At 41.2% G+C, this 27,985-nt stretch overlaps 1 protein-coding gene across 2 annotated transcripts; it reads left to right on the top strand.

Annotated features, from left to right (window-relative positions):
• On the top strand, nt 1-26,942 carry LOC101482142 (C-terminal-binding protein 1). 2 transcript variants are annotated; one of them, XM_024803966.2, is made up of 11 exons: nt 1-65; nt 15,150-15,304; nt 16,763-16,907; nt 17,963-18,066; nt 18,441-18,543; nt 19,046-19,170; nt 20,542-20,631; nt 21,162-21,292; nt 22,516-22,643; nt 22,807-22,921; nt 24,300-26,942. In XM_024803966.2, the coding sequence occupies exons 1-11, from the start codon at nt 59-61 to the stop codon at nt 24,493-24,495; spliced, it is 1,299 nt and encodes a 432-aa protein (XP_024659734.1). In that variant the 5' UTR covers nt 1-58; the 3' UTR covers nt 24,496-26,942. The 2 variants fall into 2 exon arrangements, with proteins under 2 accessions (XP_024659734.1, XP_004553657.1); XM_004553600.3 differs by lacking the exon at nt 1-65 and adding an exon at nt 6,406-6,803.
• The last annotated feature ends 1,043 nt before the right edge of the window (nt 26,943-27,985 follow it).

Here is a 27,985-nt window from a genome sequence, read left to right as displayed (position 1 = left end):
CACACCTCCACCCAGCTTTGGGACACAGTGGAAGAGTGGACACACTGAGAGGAAGGTGATGCAAGGTTTGTGATGTATTTTTGGCCCCATATCACAGACTTCCTGTGTGTAATTTTCTGTGTGTGTCTATGTATGTGTGTGCAGGTTTGTGTGATAACAGCGGCTATTCTGTAGTGTGTTTAAGGTCTGAAGAGATAACTCTGTGCCAAGCTAATAAGGGTGAAACAACCCCCCCCCCCCCTTCCTCTGTGTACTTAACAGTATGAAGGCTTGGTTGTGTGTGAATGTAAGAATTTGTTTATTTTTCTGTGAAAGGGTTGTTGTTTAGTAAGTAAGATGTTTGCAGAGACGTGGGGATTACTGCTTCGATGAATTCTACCCAGAAGGGTTTTTACATGTTGCTGCTGGTTATATAGAAAAAAGTCTGAGTATCAGCTCTCATCGTATGACAAATACAGCATCTAAAACATCCTTATGAACCATAAATAGGGAGCCGATTAGAGAGCGAGTCTTTAAACGTAAGTGTTGAGAGGGCTGTGCACTCCTCAGCGCATATGATCAGTGAAGTATGTGAGGTATTAAGAGCCAAAACCACTGTGAGTCCCAAAAATTAATATTAATAAGCTTAGATAGGACACTTCATGCAAAAGTTGCAAAACCCCTGTTTTACTGTAGCTAAAACATTAAACACAATCTATAACAAAATAACTTAAATAAAGTAGAAAAGCTGAATGAAGTGAATACAATATAACAAATGACACAAAGGAGCCTAATAGGTAAAAATCTAAACAAAATCCAATAGATCACCATTAATAACACGGTTAAAATACAATAATCTTGTGTAAAGAACAAACAATTTTACAGGTATCTCAGTGAAAAACTAAAAACTTAGTACACTTTGTCTCAACAGCTTGCATAATTTAAAGTATTTATTTACTGTATGGCTTTATCAGTCTCTCACACTGATGTGGAGGAACTTTGTCTCACTCTTCTTCACATTATTGCTTAAATAAATTCATTGAGGTTTGCAGGTATTTGTTAATGCACGGCTCTTTTATGGTTCCACCACAGCATTTCAATCGGGTTGCAACCTTGATTATTTTCTTTTTTTAAACATTCTGTTGTAGCTTTGCGTCTGTGTTTGGGATAACTGACCTGTTGCATGATCCAATTTGGGCCGAGCTTTAGCTGTCGGACTGACAACCTCACATTTGGCTCGAGAACACTTTGGTATTCAGAGGAGTTCACGGTTGACTCTCTGACTGCAAAGTGTCCAGGTCCTGTGGCTGCAAAACAAGCCCAAATCATCACCCGTCCACCACCGTGCTTGACGGCTGGTATAAGGTGTTTGTGCTAATATGTTCTGTTTGTTCTTTTCCAAACATGCTGCCATGTTCTTTTTAGAGAACAGGCTTTCTTCTCCTATATCTTTTTTTGGCAGCTTACAGGGTTTTAAATCATCCAGTGCCCAATTATTATTTCTACATCCACTTATAAGCACTTGGGTCCGAGAGATGTAAACGGTGACAGCGAGGGTCTCTGCAGATGTCCGCAGAGGATTTACATAACAATGCACCAACTACCCATGCGCCCCAGGCGGCAGACTTCAAGAAGTATAACAGGAATGACTGCTCGGCCGTTGCGCCTCGAGCTGTCTGTGCTTGTATATGATCAAGGTATAACATGATCGGTGTCCCAGCCACTAGAGCGTCAGAGTATCCAGTTTGTAACCACTCTCACACAGCCTTGTTTGAGCCCAGATGCATGGTTCTAATCTTTACGTTTTGGTCTGCTGTTTAGCATAATGAAAACATCTAAAAGAGTCCATTTCCTCTTTTATTAAACAGCTCAAGAAAGCAGCTCATCCAGTAAGAACTGATTTTTGTTATGCTGATCAGACATTGGAGCATTTCTCATTTTTAACCTCACACTCTCATACTGTTATTGAGTTTTCAAATAGGTTCTTTTCTACTCCTTGAATGAAACAGGAAGATAACACAGCACAAGTTTCAGGCCAGAATCAAAGAGACTACTTGACTACTTCCTTTATTCTTTTCTTACTGTGCCCATCCTTTTGCACTCCTCAACTTCCTCTTCCCCCTTCCTTTTCCTTTCTAGCGCTCTGTTCCTTAATCTCTCCCGTTGGTCCCACCTAGTCAGCCTCTTTTCACTCATCTCGCCCCCCCTCCTTCCCTCCTTCCCTTCTACATGTTGGCTGGATTCTTCACGCCTGCGGTACCCATCTCCACCTACAGTAGATTAGATTGTTTCTGCAGTATCTACTCTCTTCTGTAGTGGCATCCACATTGTTCTGCAGCTCACTGTCAGCATCCATAAATCCAATTTGTTGCCCATGCGTGTGTCTGTATGTGCCTGCGTCTGCATGTGTGCTTCAATGCGATGCAGCTGCCTTACGTTTAGTTGTCCGCGTGAGTGCATTTAAGTGTCGCAGGCATCCTTTTGTTTGTGTGTGCTGCAGAAATATTATTTCCGTGTACCTGCCTTTCAGTGTCAGTACGTTCGTCTTGCATGAGTGTGCATTTATTAAGCTTGTGTCTTTGTGGATGTGCAGGCGTGTATCTTTGCAATTGTTTGTGCGAGTGAGCATGTGTGTGTGTTAGCGATAGCTCTGGGTCTAGTTCGCTGTCAGTCTTGATAAGGCCAGTGGTTGGGAGGCGTCAGTCTGCTCGCCTGGCCTCTGCGTGGTGGATCTGCTGAGGAGCCGAACCATTAGACACGCTGCAGTGACTATAGAGAGAAAAGGAGTGGGAGGGTGGAGATGTATGGTGAGAACGCCTGAGAGTGGGAAAAAGAGAGAGAGAAATGCAGGAATGAGGAATGGGGTAGGGGTGGAGTGTGTCGTGGTGGTTGATGGAGTGTGAATAAGATCAAGATAGAAACTGGGAGAGGAAGATGATAAAAATCATCACAGTCAGATAAGGAGGGCAGATGCAGGCGAGGTGAAGGCAGTTAGAGAGAGAGGATGAACAGGAAAAACCAAAGGAAGTCTATCCCCAGTTCTTTCCCTCTTCTGTTTCACCTTTTCCCTCCTGAAAATCATTAAATATTCAATCTCTTTTAAACTATTTTTTCTTTTTTCCCTTATATCTCTCTACTACCCATCCACCCCCCTTTGTTTCCTCCTTGCTCCCTGTGGAGCTTGAACAGTTCAGATATCCCCGCAGTGTCGCCTTTCTCTGTCCTTATTTAGAAGCACCAAATATGCTTCATATTTCTTCCATCTCCTGGGGAATATTTGTCTCTCGTATGTTAGCTGAAGTCGCTGTCAGCCTCAGAAACAAGATAAACACGTCTGTTGCTTCTCTAGTCGACACAGGGATGTCAGTTTGCATTTGGTCTGAGACCTCGAGCACCTAACACATTCCTTTTAATAGGATACATGCAACTGTGATGTGTCAGAGAGACATTTCTCAATTACTAATCAGTTTAACTACTAACTGGCATAATTTGTTGAGTTCAATATATCACGGTTATGATACTAAAATACGAGACAGCTCGGGTGCTTCTTCTTGAAACAGCAAGTGGCTGATACATTCTGCAGTGTGGAGCAAATCTCACAAACCTCCTAATCCCACAGCAAATTTTTAAAGTATCTGCTGCAATTTGCACCTAATTTATACGTTGGTTCGTGGGCTTTTCCTCGTCGCAAATTTGATCAGAAACACATTTAGTTACACATGTTTACAGTGCAGAGGTGGAAAACCTTGTTTCTTAAGTTAGAAAGCGTCTCAGGTCTGTTCCCGCCAGCTGCTGCTACTGGCTGCGATAGAAAAGATTACTTCAAGTCAAGCTTTACAAGAGAAACATTCAGAAAATGCCATCGCTTGCCACTGTTCGGTGCTGCAGTGTGAAATAAGCATGAAAGTGTTGTGGAAAAAGCCAGGAGGACCCAAAACAGCCAAAATAACGTGTTTTAGTACATCAATTGTCACGGTTGACAGGTCTCTGGTTCAGTATGTCAAGGCTACTCATATATACGTGCCTCATATATTTGCAAATATGAGGCAATCTGCAGCTCGTTCCTTTGTTCGTTTTTTTTTAGCGTTGTCTTGTCTAAACTGTGTTTTTTTCCTTTTACTATGTTTACCTTTGGAAAATTTGGAGTCGACGTAATTTCCATCATAGTTCTTTGAAACAGGGCCAGAAAAAAGAGGTTGGGTTATTTTATTTAAAGAAAGAGGCAGTGGCCCAGAGCCATGTATGGTCCACTTCACTGTGTAACTAAAGGGGGGAAAAAGGTAAGGGAGGAGGGTACTGCTCATTTTTAATTTTGTTTCAAACAATTCAACAGTGCATGAAAGGAATGATGGGAGGAAATGCTGGTGTTGAAAACAACAGTTTCGCTAACCCTCTGCCTCTTTTTGGATTTGAACAACTCGCCCACTGGCTGTCTGTGACATTTACCAATAGTGAGCGTGTGATGTAACCATCATTGCTGTTAAACTAGGTTAGGCGCCGGCAGTTAGAGGGGCGTCTGAGGCCGCTTATATCACAGCCGTTATCAAGTGGCTAATGTGTAGATGAGCTCTAAAGCCATCACTGCAGTCAGTCTGGACAGGTATTTACTGTCGGTGACCAGACCAAAGCACCCAGATGGAAAATTGGAGACTAATTGGATGACACACTAGCTGTTGCTTGCATTTTTGGACACACCTATGAGGTATTATTAGGGAACAATAGAGCATGAAGGAGAGAACGGCCATATTACATCACTGATAAGATTTCTCCTTCTGATAATGGTCTACTTTAAAGGCTTAGTTTTTATGCGCAAAAGGAATCAACAGAAAATAACATGATAAAAATGGCGAGGACATATATACTCGCTGCCCACTTTGTTAAGCACATCTGTTCAGCTGCTCATTAATACAAATATTTCATGCAACAGCAACTCAGTACATTTAGGTATACAGAGTTCAAAACGAGCATCAGAATGAGGAAGAAAGGTGATTTTTAAGTGGCATTGAATGCAGCCTAGTTGTTAGCACCACAAAGATTGGTCTGAATATTTCATAAATTGCTGATATTCTGGGATTTCTCCACATAGCCATCTGTAGGGTTTACAGAGAATGGTCCAAAAACGAAAAAATATGGACTGAGTGGCAGTTCTCTGGCTGAAAATGCCTTGTTGATGACAGAAGTCAGAGAAAGTAGGCAACAAGAACTCAAATAATCACCTATTATAACCAAGGTATGCAGAAGAGCATATTTGAACCTTAAAGCAGAGCAGCAGCAGAAGACCATACCAGGTACTAATGCAGTCAGCAAAGATCAGAAAACTGAAGCTACACTTCACACAGGCTCACTAAAATTGGACAAATGAAGCTCTGATCTGGTGAGTCTGCTGTAAATAACATGAAGGCATGGATCCACCCTGCCTTATACCAATGGTTCAGGCTAGCAGTGGTGGTGTAATGGTGCGGGGGAGGATATCGGCAATTCAGTAGAGCAACTTTACATTATGAATGTTCAACCAACAAATTCATATGGATTTAAGCATCTTTTAATCTACACCATACAAAAAGCAGTTCTGAAGGCAAGAAGACGTCAACTAGGTAGTAGGAAGGTGTGCCTAATAAAGTGGCCAGGACAGCACATAAACAAGATAATTAGAAAGAATAGTAATAGTAATAGAATAGTAACATTTTATTTTTAAATAGATGGATGATTTAATAAAGAAACACCATAATGCAGTAATAAGAACTTTTCACTTATAAAATTTAATGTTCTTTTTCTGGAGGAAATCATTGTCACAGGTTAAATATTTAGCCAAGCAAAACAAGCTAAACGTATATAACAAGGAACTATAGCACAATCAGCACATTTCATACGCTTACTTAAGGCGGGGTAGACTAACAGCACTGACTTCCTCAAGTAACTTCCTTAAAATATAAAAACATGAACCTGTATTCATGCATGGCATAAGCACAGTGTATTTACCCATATAGAAAGTGTGCATTACTCATGGAAGTGGGTTAAGTCAAAAATATAACTAATCCCTCGCAAAAATAAAAAGTTTGAATGTTCTCAAACAAACACAACGCAAGAGTAAACTTATAAACCAAAGATGGTGATTAAACGGGTGTTACTAAAGGCACACATTGATTGCAGTGTTACAACTTGTCTCCTCATTATTCAAATTAAGTTTTGTTATAGTTTCGTTTTTATCACAGAGAACTAGTTTTTCCTCTCTTGCTTCAGCCTTGAAATTGCACAACTCTTCTTTCTTTCGTCTTTCCTCCTCCCTGTCGTCTTTCAGGAAACAAAAGATGAATTTTGGCCCGCGTTAGCTCCTCCCCATTCCTGCTCTCCCTATCGCTCTCTCTTTTTTTCTATGCTATATACCCCCCCGCCATCTCTTTTGCACTCTCCCGCTCTCATAAACGCAGCAGCTCTTGCAAACTGTGTGTGCTTCTTTTTTTGGTGACAGAGAGCTGGAAAGACAGAGAGATTTTCTGTATTAGAAAGTGAGAAAGGAAGGGGAGGGAGGTACCTAAAGACAGCGGGGAGGGAGGGGTAAGAGATAGAGAGAGCAGGCGAGCGAAGGGGACGGAAGGGAGGGGAGAGAGAGAGAGCGAAAAGAGGGGGAGCACATGTGTATGCTTGTCACTAAGGGGCTGGGAGAAGGACTAAGGGAAGCGAGGTAGCTGGCCACAGCCGCCATATGCTGACTGGATTCCTGTTCATGTCTGCTGTGTGAAGACTGTAGGTTTCTGTTGTGTGCTGGCCGGCTGGGGAACACACCATGGGAAGCTCACATCTCCTCAACAAAGGCATGCCTTTAGGTAAACAACCAGCACTCTGCTTTTATGTGGGAACTGCATATCACTGTGTGTGTGTATGAGTGTGTGTGTGCCAATATTTGTGAACTCAGTGTAGATCATTCTGCCTCCTTCTCCCCTCCCCCTTCTCTCTCTTCCTCTCCCTTTTTCCGTCTCCTCCTCCTCCTTCTCTTCTTAATTCACTCACACTGTTATCTTTTGTTTTTCCTTAATCGCTCAGCCGCTCTCATCACACAAGAATGGTTAGTCCTTTCTCTAAAGATCTGTGTGTGTGTGTGTTTGTGCGTGAGTGAGTGTATGTGCACGAAGAGGCAAATCTCTGCTATTGAAAGCTGCTTGAACACCTCTGTTTGCGGTGACAGAAATAGATCTCCCTCTCCTTCGAGGGCTAGCAAGGACATGACACATATTTGCCTTTCATTGTGCTTCTTTTAATGGAAAGTGGTTGCCTTCACTGAAGTGTGCGCACAATTTACGTGCAAGCACACTTACACACTCACAGACATAAAAGGGAACTAAAGTGACACACATATTCAAGTATAAACATGCATGCCCCCAGCCGGATTCACAGGTAATAGATGCACCTTATGATAGGGGCTGCAAAAGACTGTTCTAGAAAATGGGATCAAGGTAGGGCTGCTAGGAATAAGAAAGGGGTGGGAGGGGAGGAGGAAGAGGGGGGTCGGGTGTCGAGCAGGAGGATGAGGGTGTGAAGATAAACGATCATTCCCGTGTTATCGAGTTATTATATCAGCTAAATCTGCATTTGTGAATCCAGTTCTTCTTCAAAGAAAGCAGACATTATTTGATGTCATCAAGAGGCTGCAGGCTCTTTTTCCTGATGACATCAAAGATTAAAGTTGCAGCTATTATCTTACTACCCCCCCACCCTTTTTTTATTGCCCCTCGCTTTGGGCAGATATCTTCTCCACATCCACGCCGGCAGCTTGAGAATCCAAGGTCACAGGACTAAATGACTGTGGCTCAGCAAGGTTTGTCCTTTTCAAGACGCTCATGCACAAATCTCCACCAGTCAATAATCGTGACACTGATTGGGTCGTGGGGTCTGTTTCAGTGCACGGTGACAAGCACTGAACCTTTAAAGGGTGCTGTAAAATCAGCTTGCAGTTTCAGGTGATTGATTGATTCATCTTTCTGAAGGCAGGGGAGCCTCTGATCTCTGTGTTGTATCGTGTCTGAGCTGATTATGAAGGCCTAGATGAGTGACACCCCTCTAAAACCATGTTAAACCAGATCTGCTGGTAAAACACAAAAAATCGAATGTTGGTAAACGCATCCCATGAGGCCTTTACACTGTAAACACGACTGTTATAGTTCCAGGCAGTTTCCCACTGAGAGACGCCTAATGTCAAAGGCAAAAATCGAGGGAAACCGCTCATGTGGTGGCATGTTGTTAGTTTAGAGAAATCCAGAGTAATCTGAAACGGCTATTAGATTACAAGTCACTACACATCTATGTTGGAATGTGAAATAAGGGCTCCAGTACCATTTCACACACTTATGAAAACAAATACAGGTTTTTTTATACTGCACTACTGCCATATAAAAGGCAGGAATCTCCTCAGGTGTAATTTACAGCACTTAGAAATCTATAAAGTGCTCAGCAAAGAGACTGTAGCACTAAGAGCCATTAAGATGCTTGGTCTATTATGTCAAATGCTTACAGAAAAATGACTGAACTAAAATGGGAATCAATAGTGAAAGATGTGCCAGTCAGAACTAATACATCTCACTCTTTTATTCAGTCAAGGTTAGCCTTATGTAATACTTGCTAGCTGCATTTGACAAGTTCGTTTTTTATTGAGAAGGGCTGTTCAAAGGGGGGAATGTGACTGAGACAAAGTGGCAAGATCAAAAGACGAGTACAGAAAAAACAAAACACAACAAAAAACCAACAGACCTACAATTTACCACCCCAAAACAACAGTTAGCAGGTAGGCTATAATTCAGCTATGGTAGGTAATTAGCAGCTTTGCATTATGATGAGTCCGTGCATACTCGTTATTAATTTATATGTCAACACTGTCAAGTGAGTCTGATTGGGGTAAAACCTGCAGATTAAATAACTTTTAAGATGATACCTGTAAAATGGCTTTAGCAGCCTCTTTAAAACGACCAAACAGCACTTTAAGCAGTTATTTTAGCTCAGCTCAAATAAACGGTGCAATGTGTGAAACTAAACCCTTTTTTCCTTTTGCTGGGAATACCCTTGAAACTGCTCAAACGCCCCCCTGCGGGTCCCCGCACTTCAACAAACCCGTAATCTAAATGCAGTAAATGCTTCATAGCCTTAATAGTCCATTACGGGGAGGCGTTTACACCAGAGTGTCCAAACTGACCCAATCCAATTGAAACTTCAAAGTGACTGTGATTTTAAAAAAATGTATATTAACAATTAATCCAATGTAACAGGCCAGCAGCCATACAATAATCCAGTTACAGCCTTATAAATGTATTTTTTTCCTCTAGTGCAAATACTGTTTAAGCCAGTACTTATAAACAGTTTATGAATTCCTGCAAACAAACAGTGGGTACTTGTGACATTCGTGGCAATCTGGAAATTGAACCCTAAGTCATGTCAAATTGAAAATGATTGACTTCACAATTGTAAAATAAATATTTTCCAGCAGAAATAGCTTCCAATAATAAATTATTTTTAACAATTACAATTTATTGATCTATTAAGCTAGTCTCTGGAATATTTAAAGTATAGGCACATAGCACAACTGGAACTATAGCCTGCCTCATCAAACTTTGAACTGGTTGCCATTACTGAGTTGCTGTCAAATGTTATTGCTGGTTTGCTGCTGGTGTCTTTCATTATGAGAACAAAGACCTGACAAACCTGAACTGCTTTGCTGACACCATACCTGCAAATGAGAGCCCTGCATGGTGATCGTTTCTATGTGTAAGCACCTGTGTGTGTCATACATCACTGTATATTAGTCATGTCCAAAAGCACTGACTGACGAGGCAAAAGTGTAATACCTGTGTTAGTGTGTAGGTGTGTGAGTCCATGAAAGAAGGAGGACCAGTGGTGATGGATATGTCTGTCTTCTTATTTTTCCTTCCTGGGAGTTGAAGTGGGGGTAGGGGGAGAAAGACGAAAGACAGAAACATCAAGCCACCCCTGAACACTTTGTTCCTGGATATTCACCCGCTTTTTAGCAATATAAATACAACTATTATACAAAGCACGCCTTTATGAATTGCTAGGGAGTTGTGCAGAGCGGGAGAAAAAAAGAAAAACAGCAAGGGAGATGAAGAAAGCCTGGGGAAGTGAGACTGAAATGAGAGATGGAGACCAAAAAATGAGGCAACATCAGATGAAGAGATGTTGAGACGAACACTGAAGGGGTGAGAAGGAGGATACGGGGGCTCTTGTGGTTGCTGCACGCCACAAGAGCCAGTAGCATTATAAATCAGCCATGCTGTGGCTCGATGATTGGTTTCTACGGCTGCAGGCGACTTGAGCGATCACAGGTGCCGACAGCGATGTCGTCCCCGCTTTTCTTCCTTTCCTTTTTCTCGCTCGCACAGTGAAAAATAAAAACACTTGATCTGCTGGAGCTGAATGTAGTCAGACGAGGAAAAGGAATGTGAAGATTTGTTTTTAAATATTGAAATGAAGAAAACGGGAACTATTCTTCTAACTATTCTTAGCTTATAGCTTAATAAATAAACTGTAACAATAGTTATGACCTTTTTTCAGCTGACTAATAGTTCAACACAGAGGAAGCCCTACAGATGCTTCGGAGCGGTTTACCCTTGTTACTAGAGTGCATGTTCTTGTGGGAAAAATCAGGTCCGCTGCAGCTTGTTTTGGCAGATCATTCTGCATCGAGGCTGGCCGACGTCCCGTTGACCTGTACGTTTAAAACGCATGAAATTAGCTGATCCTTTTAATTGTCTTTGTTGACTGACAGTGTGAAAACACGGTGTCCCTCCTCGGGGACAAAAATCCAGCTGTTCCTAAGAGCTGGTCAATGACAGCTGGATGCAGGCAGGCCGCAGGGCTTTCCCATTGGCTCTCGTGCTGCAGTCCCAGCAGTCACTGGCAGATGCTTTTTCAATTTCTAAATGTCAATCAAATGGCATTACCATCATTTTGCTACTTTGGGATGGAGCCTATTTTCATATCCATGATGTCATTTGATCTTGCCCCCCCTCCCCAGGCTCAACTGTTACTGTACAGATGGTTATTGTATTATAGTGAACAATGAACAAAACTTTCATTGTTTTCGCTTTTCCCAAGTTGCAAATCACTACCACTGCTTTGCTGCGTTTACTCAAAATGTCTACTGTTCATGCTTGTGCATCTGAGTTAAAGAGTACTTGTTCAGAAATGCTGGATGGAAAAGCACGAGCAGAGCTGAAGCTCTGGCTGTCAAGAGGCCTGTTTGCACCGTGAATGCCCCCAGCAGTCACCAAGCCCCGGGGCTACGGGAGAGGTAAAGACAGAGTGAGAGATTACTGGAGTATTTAATATAATGAGAGAGGGAAAGGAGAGGGATAAGCGTTTACAGTTAGGGAACTGGAAGTCTGGCCAATTATTTAATATAATGAAGGATTTAATGAGTGTTTAAAGTGACGGGAGAGCGAGAAAAATACCAGTAATAAAAAAAGACCAAGAAATAATGACCATTTGAGTTGGAGGATTAATATTTACAGGGCACTGCTGTGGTTTGTGAGTGTGGGGGAAGAGACAGAGACAGTGAATAAAGCAGTGTTTTATTGCCTAGTACTACTCAGCAGGCTGAAGTGCTGGTACTCCCAAGGTCATTCATGGGGCTGGAATGAGAGCTATTTCCTCCCTCAGTCTGACCAAGTGTGTGCTGGAGAAATGTCTGGAATCTCTGTAACCCCCCCCATAAAAATAATACCAGAATGACAAGATTTCATGAAAATCCTGTCTGCTCAGTTACTACTACTTTTTCCATGTCAGTGCCAAAAACTGAGCAGCGCGGTGCCGTAATTCTTCTCGCTGCCGCTGTATTCCATTTTCTAAGCTGTGCACCATAGATTTTATATTGATGTGTAAGTGCAGTGGCCTCCAGGCAAATCCTATTAGGTATAGCTGATGTTTTAGCAGGCCACATAAGGCACCATGTGCAAGATTTGAGTTTCACCTCACTGGACTGCTTCATCAGATCAAGTTTCATGCTGTAATCTGACAATGCAGATTTAAGAGACAATGCAGAAGTCGAGTGACGGGTCGCGCGATGTTGGGAGCTATTCTTTGTCGCCGTGCAGCTTCTGAGTGCTCTTGCTTTTCTTTTTTATCAGTGGAAGTATGAAGGAAATGCCCACATTAAACCAGGAGAACGTGCTGTGGGCAAAACTGAGGTGGAAACCAAGTTTTAGCTCACGTACAAGTAGCTGAGCTTCTGTTGTGGCTGCACGACAGCTTCATACCACATGAAACCAAAACTGAAACGTGTTTGAACACAACTGTTGGTGTTAAATTCCCGACAGCGAAGCGTCTCTCTATGTATTTTGTCATGCACTTATAGCGTGCTAGTTTAAAAATAACCACGCGACTATGCTGCTTTAAACAAAGGGAAAGTTAACGGTAGACGGATCAAACGAGACACAAACTGAACGCAGACCCCTTGTATCGGTTTTCTTAATATAGACTGTGAAAGCTTATTTTGTGTCACAGCAGAACTCTAATGGCTGCAGCCTAATGAGACGTACGAGCTGAAATGCAATGTACCGCTGCATACATTACTTCCTCATGCATGCACACCAGTGAAAACTGCTGCAAGTATGTGGGGGAGAAAGTCACAGAGTTTCAACCTTAATGACCTATTTACTTCCCACGGTGGGCCTTTCACATGAGAAAAAAATCATCATCCATCATCATACATACTTTTATAAATAGAAGTTAATTGGATGTTTTCCCCCAGTCTGCCCCTTTTCTCTTAATTATACAGTTACACTTATTTACTCCTAGTGGTTACAAATACAACACAGTCCTCATCTTGTAGTGAAGCAAATGGGAAAAAAAGATCAAAGCAGCAACCAGTTCCTGGCCAAATGTAATTAATGTTAAATGCAAATTTCCAGTGTTAACAGAAAGCCAACAAAGATTAAATAATCAAAACATCAGTGCTAAAGGTCAGGCTCAGACATCACTCCAAATCAAAGAGCAGAGGTGTCTCTCTGAACTGTTTTGCAGCAACATAAAACAGTCACACAGGAAGAAATCAATCCGCTGCAGGAAAGGTTGGGACACCGACTTCTCCAACAACAGGATGCAACCTCAAAAAACATGTTGCATTACTCAAAAGGTTTAATAAATTGGAAAGTCCCTTTATGTTTCAGTCATTCTGAAAGTTGCATTCATTCTGCTTCTTCCCCCCCGCCCCATGTTTCTGTCTTCAATAATCTGAAAAGCATGAACTCACAGTTTGAAGTAGAGAAACGCAGCCTTTAAGTACAAGAAAACAAGTAAACAGCAGCAAAACCCAAAATGACAATGAGCTTCAACTGGGCTCTCGGTGAAGCTGTAGCTGCCAGGAGAAGAGTGTTATTTTTTCAGATTTCTCAAACTAATTCATAAGTTAGGAGCTGCCAAACTTCTGTCCACAAGTACGGTTCTCAGGGATTCTTGGCATGCAAAGTATTGCGTAGACCCTGGAATCTTGATTTCGTTTAATTTAAATGACTGGTTTAATAACTTGGCTTCTTTTGCACGATGTTGGTAATGCAAATGGAAAACACGCTAAAACTCGGGGAAGGTCAATTGTGTATCCTTTGAGTTTTGAGTGGAATATTTTGAGTGAACTGACAGAGGAGGCTGCTTATTCGAGATGTCAGACTGCACATCTCAGATGGGGGGAAAAGTCAGCGATGAATGATGGGTTTGTCAGCATCAGCAAAAACAGGCATAACTCTGCACTTATTTCATCTGCAGTGTTTCAGAGGGCTGTCAAAACTTTACATGTCAAAAAATCCCAATTACACACACACACAGCCAGGACTTTCTTCAGAATCTGCATCTCTATGTCCCTCAGATGTCTTCTGTCTCAGGCTGTAAGGCCCTCAGTCATCTGGAATAATTATTCCATCGGTTATGTGGAAAGAGAAAGGGAGGGAAACGATGCAGGAAAATGCAGCAGGAAGGAATATTCAAGGAAAACTAATAAATCCACCTCCTATCAACCCCTGTTCTTGTTATAACTTCAACAAAGGCCCACTAGTGGGGTCATTTGGCATATCTTCATTGTTAAATACCATTTTTCCTCCTGTACAGCCCAGCAGCACTCTCAGGGTAATGGTTTAATCTTTAGGCATGATTTAATAAAACACCCTGCGGCAGGGGTGCAGGAGGAGTTCGCTGTAATTCGGTTATTGACAGATTTCAGTCGGATTTCAGAGACTCGCGTGGCAAACCGCTCTATCCCTTGCGAACTGTTGCACTTCCTTACGCACCTGCACGTTTACCCCTTTCAGCGATGTTTCGATGTTTTTCTATTTGCATTTTTCTTGTATATTTATAAAGAGACACTTGGTTTCATCCAAAATGTGCTGCACAATAAACAACTGAGATATAATCTAGTGCTTCAGGCTGCATGCCTAGTTATTTTCGTATCAACACCGCCCCATTTTTTCCAAGTAAGCAGCTCCCAAGATGCACTCTGAGTCCATGGGGATGAGCATTTACATTCAGTATATAAAGACTTGTGAACAGGCTGGAATAAAAAGTATTCTTCATTATCACAGGCTGTTGTTTTTCCTCATTATTAATAACACTAAATTCATATAGCAAGATTTGCCTTTTCAACGCTATTTTCTACTAGAATAGCTACGACACCCACCTCATCCATCTTCTAAATTACCGCCTGTTTCATAAAGTCAGCAAATTTAATCATAAGTCAGCAGTAATTAAGCAAAAACAGTGAAATATTTCAAAGTTATGAGGAGAAAAACAGCTGTGAAACATGACCTCACACAAGAGGAATTAGCTCCGCAACAGGCAGACAGCTGCTCCGAGAAACAGCTTTTTTTCCTCCACGCCTATTGTCACTGTTGGCATGGCAACCACCACCTCAGAACAGAAACATTATGGGATGCAGATACAGCCGCGGCCTCGTGTGTGCCTGGGACCTCATCCTTATTTTCGCTTTAAAATTTCCTACACAAAAGTAAACGCTGGAAGTTTGAATGAAGTACAGAACAAGTATCCCCATTCCTTTTGTAGGAGATTTACACTGGTGGTGTTTCAGCACCACAGCCTACTTTTCCACCCATGTCTTCCCTGTCTTCTTTTCTTCTTTTGTTCTGCCGATCTGACTCTTTGTCCCTCACTTCTTGCGTTTTTAGGCATCAGGCCCCCCATTATGAACGGGCCCATGCATCCGCGCCCCCTGGTGGCGCTGCTGGACGGGCGAGACTGCACTGTGGAGATGCCCATCCTAAAAGACGTAGCAACTGTAGCGTTCTGTGACGCTCAGTCCACACAGGAGATCCACGAGAAGGTAACATGCTTGAAGTAACATGTACACATAAAGTGCAATAATAATTCTATAATTCTATCTGGATGTTTTTGTGTTTCAGCTAAACAGAAAAAAAAACAGGCAAAGTAAAGCGTTTGCTTTTACTAATTTTGCATATATGGATTAAACAGAAAGATAACCAAGTAGCTGACATGAAACTTGTCACCATGGGCTAAAGGAATAATGAAAGCAACGTCAACCAATTCAGAAACCAGTGATTTAAAACTCTCTTTTCATGCTTTCCTGACTTAATGATGCTGCCATATCTAATAGGCTTAGAATGCTTAAACAGATATGAATCGGTAAAGCAATGGCACCAAAAAGAAGATTTAATTTAAAGCTTTGAAATATAATACTGCCTAGCCCAAAAAAGTCACCATCTGGATTTAGCTAAGAAACAGGTAACAATACACACACAATGTCAGAAGAACTCAAGGGATTACGACTAAACAGCTACACAGTCTTTAAAAAGTGAGGGTAATCGGAAAAAAAGGCTTCTTTTTGTCCCGAAGGATAAAGATTGTAGCGATGGAAAAAGTTCACGAGACTTGAGAAGCCCAGATTTACCCTGTTTCAGGGTGATGGGAATGAAGAGATGTGGATGAAGTGATTTACCCATCACGCCCAGTGCTTACCATACAAGTCTGTTGGGGCAGTGTTATGTCTGGGCTTCCTTCAGTTGGTCAGGTCTACATTCAGAAATGCTATGTGCTCAAAAAAAAAAATCAACTGAATATACCGAATGACGAGGTTTTTCCATCAGGATGACAAAGGCAGGATTCGCCAGACTCAGACTGAGAAGAGTGATTCAGGAAGCATGAGACATTATTTTCACACTGGCCACCACAGAGCAGAGACTCTAGCCTCAATGAGAAACGTTTAACCTAAGAGAAGAGTCTAAAGTTAAATAGATGATGTTAAAACAAAAGGGATGCACAAAAATCAAGTACAAACTTGAATGTGGGTCAGATTCTGCAACAGTCACTACGATTGTAAATGGGTTTGTATGTCTGGCAGGGTTATGTCTTGTACTGGGTGTCTGCCAGGCGCACCCTCTCTGTGAGCGCGCTCAGTAGGCCACAGTGTGGGAGAAACAGATGGCACTCCCTCCCTCGCAATCCTTCTCTTGCTCTCTGTCTCTGGTTCTCTAATAAGCAGCCACCTCATTGTGTAATTAAAAGGGCTTCTTTACTGTAATTGAACCGCATGTCATTTTCATCCCCTCGCACATATGAACCAGGGGGCTGGCAACATTACAGAAAGATCACACCAATTAAAAGGTGTCGGCTCTGTCTGCAGACACCTTATCTTAATTTATCTTAATCTTACTTCAAAAGGCAAAATATCAATGAAATGTAATTCTTAGGAAAAAAAGTTAATAATAATAATAATTTCTTATATGTTAACTTGCTCTATATGTTGTGTTGTGTGTGTTTCCAGGTCCTAAATGAAGCTGTAGGAGCGCTGATGTACCACACCATCACTCTAATGAGAGAAGACCTGGAGAAGTTTAAAGCGCTGCGTATCATCGTCCGAATCGGCAGCGGTTATGACAACATTGATATTAAATCTGCTGGAGAACTTGGTAGGAACATGCACACATACGTGCACATATTTGCATAATAGCAAAATAGTTCTTCCCAGCTGTTTCAGTGCTCTGTCTTAAAGACACAGGCAGAACTGGCACAGATTTTAATTTTCCTGTTAGTAATCTAACAAGAAAGAAGCGTCTCTGACAATTTGGTCTACTGTATTGTTGCAACAGCCAAGTTACTTGTTCAGCTTCTTATTATATTTTATGTTTTAAAATACTTAAGATGAGCATTGGCGTATGAATTTATTATTCAATAAAAAACGATCCAGTCTTTGGTATGACCCACTGTCTCTCCTATGTGAGGGGGGGAGTGGCCTCATTTAGTAAAGAGATGCTTTTTCCAAAATTAACCACAAATTTCATCACACTTATGCTGTTCCTTACTTTCTATTGTAAATTTACTCTTGCAGCTATGGATGTTAACTTTTGATGTGTCCAAAATTTTAAATAAAAAAGACAAACAAAGTTTTTTGCATGCTTTGGGAACAGATCTTGCTATAAACACAGAAGTAACACCCACCTTGTGTTTAAACCTTTTGTTTTTGCGGAACAGCCAATCACAAGAATCCTGGCTTAAAGAGTGTGAGAAGTGAGCCAGATCTGTAAAGACATTTTCGAAATTAGAACAATAGGGCCCCTTTAAATACATTTTTTAAAGTAATTTAATATATGAAACACGAAAAAGTCGACTGTAAGCTGTGTAAATGCATGACCTAAACATTAAGTCAAATTTTAAGCTTCCTAGCTACCAGTTCCTGTTGCCATGTTTGCAAAAAATCTGTAATAGAAAAAAGGAGAACTTTTTTAAAACTCAGTTTGCTCCTGCAACAGCCTGAACTTTACTAACTTCCCTTATCTTCTTCTACCGAGAGCCTCTTCCATTTTAAAGTGTCGAGTAGTTTTGTATTTTGCACAGGAAAAAAAAAAACTGCTGACACCTTCAGCTCGTACTTCCCCACAAAAATAGCTTTCACCAAACGTTATTTCTCTCTCAAAATGGTTTTTAAAAGCTATTACCAATCCTTATCTGCTTTCTGGTCCAACAGGCATAGCTGTTTGTAATATGCCAGCCGCCTCCGTGGAGGAAACGGCAGACTCCACGCTGTGTCACATCCTCACCTTGTACCGACGCACCACCTGGCTGCATCAGGTTTGTAGCTCCGTGTGGCTGATAAAAGAGTCTCAAATTAAATGGATTTAAGCGACTTATTTTAAATGTCTTGGTTAGTGGTGTGCATTCGGTTATCACAATTTTAGTTTCGACAGTTACTAATCAGAAAAATTGAAACGTTCATTCATTTTCTTTAGAATGTGGCTGTATTTGAAAGACGTTGATGTAAGATGTAGAAGGTACAGTAAAATGATTTGTTCCTCAAATCATTATTTAGACTTATCACCTGAAACGACTTAGACTTTGGTCATTGAGTCCAGATATTATGATGTATAGCTGGATCATGTTCAACTGTAACGTTTGTGTGCTCTGCCTTGTATATGCGTGTAATAACTAATTGGTATTCGTGCCAGGCTCTGCGGGAGGGGACCCGTGTTCAGAGTGTGGAACAGATCCGTGAGGTGGCATCGGGAGCAGCGAGGATCAGAGGAGAGACCCTGGGACTCATCGGGCTCGGTGAGTAACAACAAAGACGAACGTATGTGAAGCAGAGCTCAGCAATACACACCGAGGTCAGCATGCTGAGGTGCTCACAGTGATCATACTAACACGCAGGTACAATGTTTGGTCAGCTGGTCAGAATGTGCTGTCTGTTTGTTTTTACATTTCCAGTGATCGAACATTTGTTCTGTCGTTTCTAGTTTTGTCCTTAGCTCAGCTAAATTGGCTTCGCAAGGGGTTACTGCCAATAAAATATAAGCGGATTAACCAGAAGCAATGCAAATCTCTTCCATGTACATTCTAAAGGGTTTTTCCAGTAATAATGAGCAAACGTGGGTAGCAGTCAGAGAATCGCAGTATGTAATTTGTGCTAGCAAAAGACAAAAAGCGGAATATTAGATGCACGTGGATATAGTCTAGATATATAGGTTTTATATGTTTGCAGTTTTTCTAATGCCCCTGCATGAGTATTGATGTTAATGTAATTCCACGCCCGCGGGTATTCCTGTGTTTCTAGGTCGAGTGGGCCAGGCTGTAGCCCTGCGAGCCAAGGCCTTTGGCTTCAGTGTGATTTTCTATGACCCTTATTTGGCTGACGGTGTAGAAAGATCCCTGGGATTACAAAGGGTCACCACACTACAGGTAAAACACACACTTGTGAAACCATTTTATATTTTAAACATCAGCCTCTTTTCACTTTTGTCAGCTCTTCTGTATAATAGAAAAAAACCCCAAAACATCTTTTAACAGTTTATTTTCCATGGAGTCATTATTTTCAAACGGTAACTCCATCACTGTTTATGCTGTGGAAGCACAAACAGGGTACTCCTGTCTGAACGCAGATAGAAAAAATAAGCTCCGCCTAGATTTTACCATGTGCACGTCACCTTACTCCTCAACCATTTGAGAGAAAATCGAAATGGTTAATGAAAGATTAGAATGATTATTCTGATTGATTATTATCTGATTGATATATAATGATTATTTTTTTACAAATTTTGGAGCCAAAGTTACAATAAAAGTCCATTAGTCCTGTGTGAATCTTGATCAATAGAAAGTTAAACTCATAGGCAGCCTTTTCATACCTCTGCATCCTTGACATCTACAGGCATCGGTCGTATACACTATGTGACACTGAGACCATAAAAGAAGTGAAAGCTAATTAAATTCCACAGCTAATTTGATTTTGAGTGGATTTAAGGGCTACGTTTAATGAAAAATTGCAATGGCTTGTGAGTTACTACTGAGAATCAGATTTTAAGGGGGACGTGCTATGCTCATTTCCATCTGCATATTTGCATGTTTTCACTGATTTTCACAAGAAAGAATCCTTATTTATACATATACACTAATACTAATATATACATATATTTACTTATACTTACCTATACTTATACTGGGCTTTGGTGTATCTCCTCAGTTCATGCTTTGTGTGATACAGGCAGTTTTAGCTCTTTTTCCTTTAACTTTATTCTGACTGCCTGCCCCTAACTAACATGTGAGCACGACCCCTGAGCCCAGCTCTGACCGTATAAAGGCTATTGTTGACAACATAGAGACCCAACAGTGCCAAAAATTGGTAGAAAGCCAGTGTTTAGATCAATGTGAAGCTATAGCTGTCACAGTATGCACATGACAGAACATGAGGAGAAGCAGAGCAAAATGCTTTGCACAAATATCAGCAAAGCACCTGTCACACAACAATGCTCACCTGGCGTGTGTGCCAAAAACAATTTCCACTCAGCTCGTATTTAACCAATAAGAGCTCATCACTAGCACAGCATTTAAATGGATTCAGACTAAATCCTCTTTTTACAGGGAAACAAATCCTTTGTCTCCAATTCTCTTTGCTGACGAGAATGCTTTCTCCACAATCCGCCGTGACAAATAGGCATTTATTGCAATGGTGCTGTGACCACTGTGTGTGGAAAAGTAACAGTAACTGTCGTCTGGACCTGGTTCAACATTTCTGTTGGGATTGGGATTAAGTGGCTCCTTTTTTCTCTTCCTCAGGATCTGCTCTTCCACTCTGACTGTGTGTCTCTGCACTGCAGCCTCAACGAACACAACCACCACCTGATCAATGACTTCACCATCAAACAGGTAAAGATCGGCATTCGCACTCATCGCCCAACACACGCGACACTGAGCAGGTACACTGAAGCATAAATGATTTCTTTGGCCTCAAATCAACTACTGAGTCCCATAGCCATAAATATTAAAGAGCCTACACCCAGGGAAGCCCACCATTTTACAGATTAATGAGGTTCTGTACCACGTCTGAAGGACTATCAGATATTGGCTTTTCTCCTTAAAGGATTTTAGCTTTAAACACTTCTACCCTAACTGGGAGAGGATAAGTGAAAAGACAATTGCTCAGTGTAGGCCTATAAAATATTACTGGAAATCCTGCACTGTGAGCAGAAAATGTGATTTCTTTTTTATTAGCTTTACTGAAAGGGATTTGTTTCATATTTAATATCACAGAGTCTTTATGTACAGGGGCACCGATCTTAAAATGTAAATGTGGTGTTAAGCTCAACTGAACATATATCACTGACTGTGTGTGTGTGTGTGTGTGTGTGTGTGTGTGTGTGTGTGTGTGTGTGTGTGTGTGTGTGTGTGTGTTAAAGATGCGTCAGGGGGCGTTTCTGGTGAACACAGCAAGGGGGGGTCTGGTGGATGAGAAGGCTCTGGCTCAGGCCTTGAAGGAGGGAAGGATACGTGGAGCTGCCCTGGATGTTCATGAGTCAGAGCCTTTCAGGTAACCTCCTGTTTTAACTGCTAGCTATATTTGACTTTATCGTTAATGAATTCATGAATTATTCCATCAGTGCTACTGGCCACTTTATTAGGTATGTAGTCAACTGCTGGTTAATGCAAATATCTAATCGGCTAATCGTATGGCAGCAACTCAGTCAAGGCAACCATCAGAATGTTAAAGAAAGATGATTTAACTGATTTTGAACATGGCATGGTTTTGGTGCCCGTATTTCAGAAACCGCTGATCCGCTGGGATTTCACACAACCATCTGTAAGGCTGACAGAAAATAGAAAAAGAGAAAAAAAATCTATTAAGTGGTAGTTTTCTGCGAGAAAATGGCTGGTTGATACCAGAGGTCAGAGGTCAATGGCCAGACTGCTTTGAGCTGATAGGATGATAACAGTAATCTCAACTAACGACTCAGCGCAACCAATGTATGCAGAAGGACGTCTCTAAATGCACAACCCATTGAAACTTGAATCAGATGGCCTACAGTAGCAGAAGGAGAACAGGACACTGAGGCTAAAACTCACAACGGTTCACCAAAATTGGATAATAGAAGATAATAGAAGGTTTGATGAGTCTCAATTTCTGCTGCAGTCTTTAGATGGTAGGGTCAGGCTCTGAAAGCATGGATCCGCCCTACCCTGTATTGGAGTGGGGAATATTTTCTTGGCACACTTTAGGCCCTTGCTGTCAAGTGAGCATCATTTGAAAGCCATTACCTAGCTGAGCATTGTTGCCTACCCTCTCTAGCCTATCGTGACCACAGTGTACCCATCTTCTGATGACTGCTTCCAGCAGTACAACACACCATGTCACGAAACTCAAATAATGTCAAACTGTTTTTTTTTTTAACATAGCAATCAGTTCAAGTCCTCAAATAACCTCCATAGTCAGCAGATGTTCATCCAATATTACTCCTTAGAGATGTGATAGAACGGGAGATCTGCATCATGGATTGGCAGCTGATAAATCTGCACGATGGTTTCATATCTTATGGACCAAAATCATTGTTGAATATTTGCAGCATCTTACTTCACTTCCATGAAGAATTAGGGGCAGTTTACAGGAATGTTTACTAATTTTATAATATCATGGTATTGAATGACATTTGTGCCACAGCATAGGTCATCAATAAACACAAAACAAAAGCCTTTTGTGGTGCACAAAATCATTTTTGCTGCAGCTCAGAGTGATTGTACTGCTTGTGTATTTGTCAGTTTCAGTCAGGGTCCGCTCAAAGATGCCCCCAATCTCATTTGCACACCACACGCTGCCTGGTACAGCGAACAGGCATCACTGGAAATGCGAGAGGAAGCAGCCAGGGAGATCCGAAGGGCTGTGACAGGTAGTGCACACACACGGTCACAGAAACACAAACTTTAGCAGACAGCATGATTTCTGATGAAAAAAGCCCAAAAAGTGGTATTTTAAGGAATTCCATGCTTCCTGTCGAGGAATTTTAAGGGCCTTCTTTCCTTTTCTTCTATCCTATTTTTCTTTTCTTTAAGGTCGCATCCCAGACAGTCTAAAGAACTGCGTCAATAAAGAGTTCCTCACCCAGAACAACCACTGGGCAGGTGTTGACCCAGCTACCGTCCACCCTGAGCTCAATGGGGCATACAGGTATCAACCAGCAATTACTTGACTGGGTTTTTAGTTGTTCCTTCTTTTGGCATATTTCTACATATTTTCCAACTATATGGAAACCTTAACCCTTAAGCTTTCAGGGTAAAAGAGCTACAATCATCAGTTGATGTTTGTTTTGGTCTTTCAAATGTACTCGAGCTTTAAAGGAGCATGTTGCTGCCCTGTTGACTTCCAGTCTGTTAGTACTCGCAGATGTGATGACAGCTCTGACTATACACGATAAGAGAGGTCACACGGCAGTCTATAATTATACTGATGGGTAGACAGCGTCGCTGCCTGCCATGAGGAATTCAGCCAGGCAATGTCAGCACAACAAAACACTGGCTGCTGGGGTATTGAAAAGTGCTTGCAGGGTGTATCACATCCTGAAATAGCAACACAGTTCAGCTTACCAAACACTGCACTACATCTACTACGCAAAGCACTGTTTGGTGATGTGAAGAAGGTAATGAATATCCCACTTATAATTATTAGTTTATATTCAAATCAGATTTCTGCAAACCACAAAAAATGGAGGCCAAATTTCTGTACGTACAGCAAATCTAAATATTCCACAGCGACACACAATAATCAAACATGCTGTCGTAATCGGAAGTAGTGTCAAGTGTCCATGGGGTTTTTAAGTGGTCTTTAATGTTTAACATGTGGACATGGTTATGTCTAGGGCTGTGTGATATGACCAAAATCTCATGTCCCGATATAAGAATTCTATCGTCCGATAACGATATAAATCACAAAAATGTAACATTTTCTGTAAATTCTGTGAATCTCGGGCAGCTCGACTTGCGTGAAGTGTTTCCAGCTGCGCGTCATGTAGCTGGAGTCGAGTGTTTTAACCGATACATGAAACGATACATTTTTAGACATAAGTTGCCGTAAACAGTTTATTTTGCGACACCACGAAACAAACGATAGCGTAAAATGAAACGATAGACGTTTTTATATCGTCATCCGATATATATCGTTATATCGAACAGCCCTAGTTATGTCACTCTTTTATCATTTATGCGATTCCTGTTTTTATCCATTCTAAGATGTTTAGTGTTTAGCTTTGTTTTTGTTGAGTGCTTGAACTGAATAACCACCTTGGTGGGGGTGTCCTCTTGGAGCTGGACCTTAGATTTACTGACCCACCCTGTAATCATGTGAGTCATCGAAGGTCATATGACCCAAGGTGTGGGTTATTACTGTCAAGTAAGGTGTGAATCCTTTCTAAGACACTACCCTGTGAGTTATTAAGGTTGCATAAGTGAATTTACAAAATGCCTTTAATCATATTAGTTTAACTGCATTTAAGATGACTCAGTTCTTATTCTCTCAGATTTTATTCTCTCCCCATGTCTGTTACCACCAGGTATCCCCCAGGAGTAGTGAACTTGCCATCTGGCGGCCTCCCTCCCCCTGTTGAAGGCATTGTACAGAGCGCCGTGCCAATCGCGCACACCCTTCCGCCCGCCGTCACACACCCTCCTCACGCCCCGTCTCCCGGACAGAACACAGTGAAGCCACCAGAGGGCGACAGAGAGCAGCATCCAAATGACCAGCTGTAGCCCCTCCACAAACACAAAACACACACGTTCCCGTGTTGTCTAGTGACTGGTGGTGGTTGGCACAGCAACCGGTGTCATTGCGATAAGTTCTCTAGTGACAATTGTTATCAGGTTTGGTGTCAGATTGACCGGTTGAAGTCCCAATTACAATCAATTCAAAAACTCTCTGGCAACTGGTTTCCAACAGCCGGTTCACACTCCAAAGAGGAAGACAAGGAAGGTGGTGATGAATTAAAGAGCAAGGCAGCTGTCTGCTGCCCCGACCAGAAGTTGGTCTTCCGATCGCTGGATGATCTTCAGATTCTGTGCCAGAAGTAAATAAAAAAAACAACAACATAACAATAACTATCTGTTGATTTGGGAAAAAAACTAGGATCAAATTCCTCTGTCTTAGACTGTAGTGTGTCCAAAGTTAGAGGGGCGGGGTTTATGTCTTTCTCTCTTTTCTGTGTCTTTTCCTTAGTTTGATGTACAAGCAAAGTTAGTAGGTTATAAAATGAATGTAACCTGTCTGTGTACAGTTTTAGACTTAAAGCAAGAAGATACTGATATTTGTATTCGAGTCTTAACAAAAGCAAAAGTGATCTCTCTATGTAGCTGAACCAGTTGGAGAATACAATATCCGTTTTTATTTTATTTTAATGTCCCCAAATTAGCAAGCCCCCCCAAAAAGAGGCAGCTTTTTGCACACCATCTCAGGAGAGTAAGTTTCCGCAGTTGGTATATTAGTTATTTTTTGTTTCTTTTTGTTCTTTTTTTTTAGTTTTGTTTTATAAATTCTTTTTTCATGCCACTTAGTGCTTTTGTTTTTCTACCTGCTTGCCTTTTCGTGTCCCGCTACATTAGAAAAAGAACTTTAACAAGAGCTAAAGTTGAACTGATGTTTGCTTTTGTTAGTTATGTTTAAGGGGCATGTGACTTTGCTCTTGGGACTTGTCTAAATGCTTGACCGAAATCAAGAGGGTTGTGGGAGGAAAGGCTGCAAGAAAGCGGTAAAATGGTATGCCAAGGCTGGGAACTTATCTCCTTGTCTCTATTAATATATATGTCGACAAAATGATGCACTGAGAGCTTGTAGCAGACCGCACTTTGAGAAACAAGGATGTTTATCTTGTCCTGTCTAATGATACAACAGTACCCCTATCACACACAGTAAATGTGCAGGTCATGGAGCATGAACAGTTTGATGAATCACTGAGTCATGGTTCATCATGCTGCAAAGTCAGTATATTACTGAAGTTGCCCTTGCAGATATAGATCTCTCCAATCAGCCCGAAGAGTTGCAAAACACTCAACTTTTCATTTGAAGTTTTAAACTCACTCCCAGATGTCACATCTAGTTAAGCAAAGTTAACGTTTACTGACAGATGAGAAACAGTCATGCGCATGAACTTGAATCAAATGAAATCTTCATACTGTTTAGGACATTTTAAAATTCAAAGCAAAGTCAGTAAATAAAATCAAAATCTCATTTATCCAGACTACTATCCCTTTAACATTTCAAGATGGGTCCTTCCTTGAGTATACCGTTTAGCCACTCTCTGTGGCCTCCGTGTCTATGTGTACATATGGTGTTCTGCCTGCCTGTGTCAATGTGAGTTGGTTGTATCTGTGTCTAAAAAAGCAGCACTGGGAGGAGGGGTGGTGGCTTGTGCTCTCCACAAACATCAATACAAAGACTGCCATTAACAAAATACTTAATACGAAACTATAAACACCTGAAATTGAAACTGATTCCAAACTTAGCCTAGCAATCTCTCAGAAATTAAATCTCTTACAGGTTACATTCCCACATAACAAGAAGAGTACAGTGTCATGCAAGCGTAAAACTCTGCCAAACCCTTTTCTCGCGTGCTGATGTTAACCAGCCATCTGAGTGAAGGTGCTTTCTGATCCCCTCCTACCAGCAGCTGAGTAGTAAAAAAACAGTTTACTGTTGCCTACCTGGTCTTCTTCATGGTTAGGTAGTAAGCGTAGCAATCAGGGATGGAAATTTTGCCAGCGATATCTGAAAGGGGCGCCTCATACTGAAGGTACTGCCAGGCTAGAGCCCCAAAATCCTCAACATCATGCTGAACTGTTTTGAACTTGAATCTTAAACAAGATGCCATTCTTTTTCTGTGGACGAAAGTCTTCTGCTTGTTTCTTTCTAAAACAAACTGCGAGCATTCCTTTATTAAAATGATGGGCGCCACATCAGATGAGCTTTTTAAGTGTCGAGGTGCTCCTTGAATTTCCATCCCTGGTAGTAACACACAGTCCACTGTTGCCTACCTTGGTCCCCTTTATGGTAAAGTAGTAGGCGTAGCAATATACAGTATACATAATCTATATTCTACAGTAAATATCATTATTTTTGGTCAAAACTGACAACCTGACAAAGATACGTTTGTGACTGTATGCATTTGTATGAATTATTTTAAAAGAAATAAACTGTGGAAAGGTGATGGTTGCTTCCTTAATGCCAATCTGTTTGGTTTTAAGGGGAAGTTATGAGTATGTACAAGAGTATGAGAGAATTTCTGATTTAAAGTAAGCATGAATTTTGGTAAATTTACCAAGAAAAAAAACGATTACTGAATGTTTATGGAACACACACCACAATTTGATGTTTGAAGCTCATTCTTTAAATTATTAAGTTAAAACAAAGAATTGAGTGGTCAATACAACACGATAAGTAACTGTTTTAATAGTTTAATAATCGTAAGGTAGGGTAGTTAGTCCAGCAATGGGCAGCATAGTGGCTAAATTTGTTAAGTTTCAAATCTCTACACCACGAGGTGACCAGCTCTCCTAGTCAAAGTTCTCAACTGGGATTTCCAACTTGTAAAATTGAAGCTGTCCAACCAACCACAACTTAAGAATATAGGACGGTGGCAGTGAATGCAAATGTAAATGCCACTGTAAAGCATAAGCAATCTGTACTGACAAGTGCAACTGTGAGTTTCTAAATACAATACATGGAGAGGAAAGACTGAGTTTTATCCCCCCAAAAAACAAGCACCACGGTGTAATGCTAGACATGCACGAATGGCTAAAGAGCAAAACAATCCCTATTTTTTCTTCCTTTTCCGACTTTACTCCTTCAACGCGCTCAACTGGGTAGTGAAGTGACTCCCAACTCTAAAATCAGGCTTCCAAGGTAAATGGGACACAGCATTAAAAACCAGGTTTGTATCAAACATCTATATATTAAATGCTCAAGCCATTTAAAGACTTGAGTGAATACAGATCTATAGCTTAATAGAAGCAACTGCAGATAGGTGACAATCAAACGATTTTTGAAATTCCAGCAGCAGCATTTTGAAGTAACTGTAATTGTCTGAAGGTCTTTTTAAGGATGCAAATAAAAAAACATTGCAATAGTCAACCGAGAATAAGAATCCAGAACAAAAAAGTCTTCCTTTATGCTCTTCTACTAAACATGACAAGTACTTAAAACTGCTGTCACATTTACTACTACACTGCTCAAAGGTGGCACATTAGATAG

The sequence above is a fragment of the Maylandia zebra genome, linkage group LG2, assembly GCF_041146795.1.
Source record: "Maylandia zebra isolate NMK-2024a linkage group LG2, Mzebra_GT3a, whole genome shotgun sequence".
NCBI lineage: Eukaryota > Metazoa > Chordata > Actinopteri > Cichliformes > Cichlidae > Maylandia > Maylandia zebra.
Note: the sequence above shows the minus strand (reverse complement) of the source record. Positions and strands in the feature narration are given on the sequence as shown.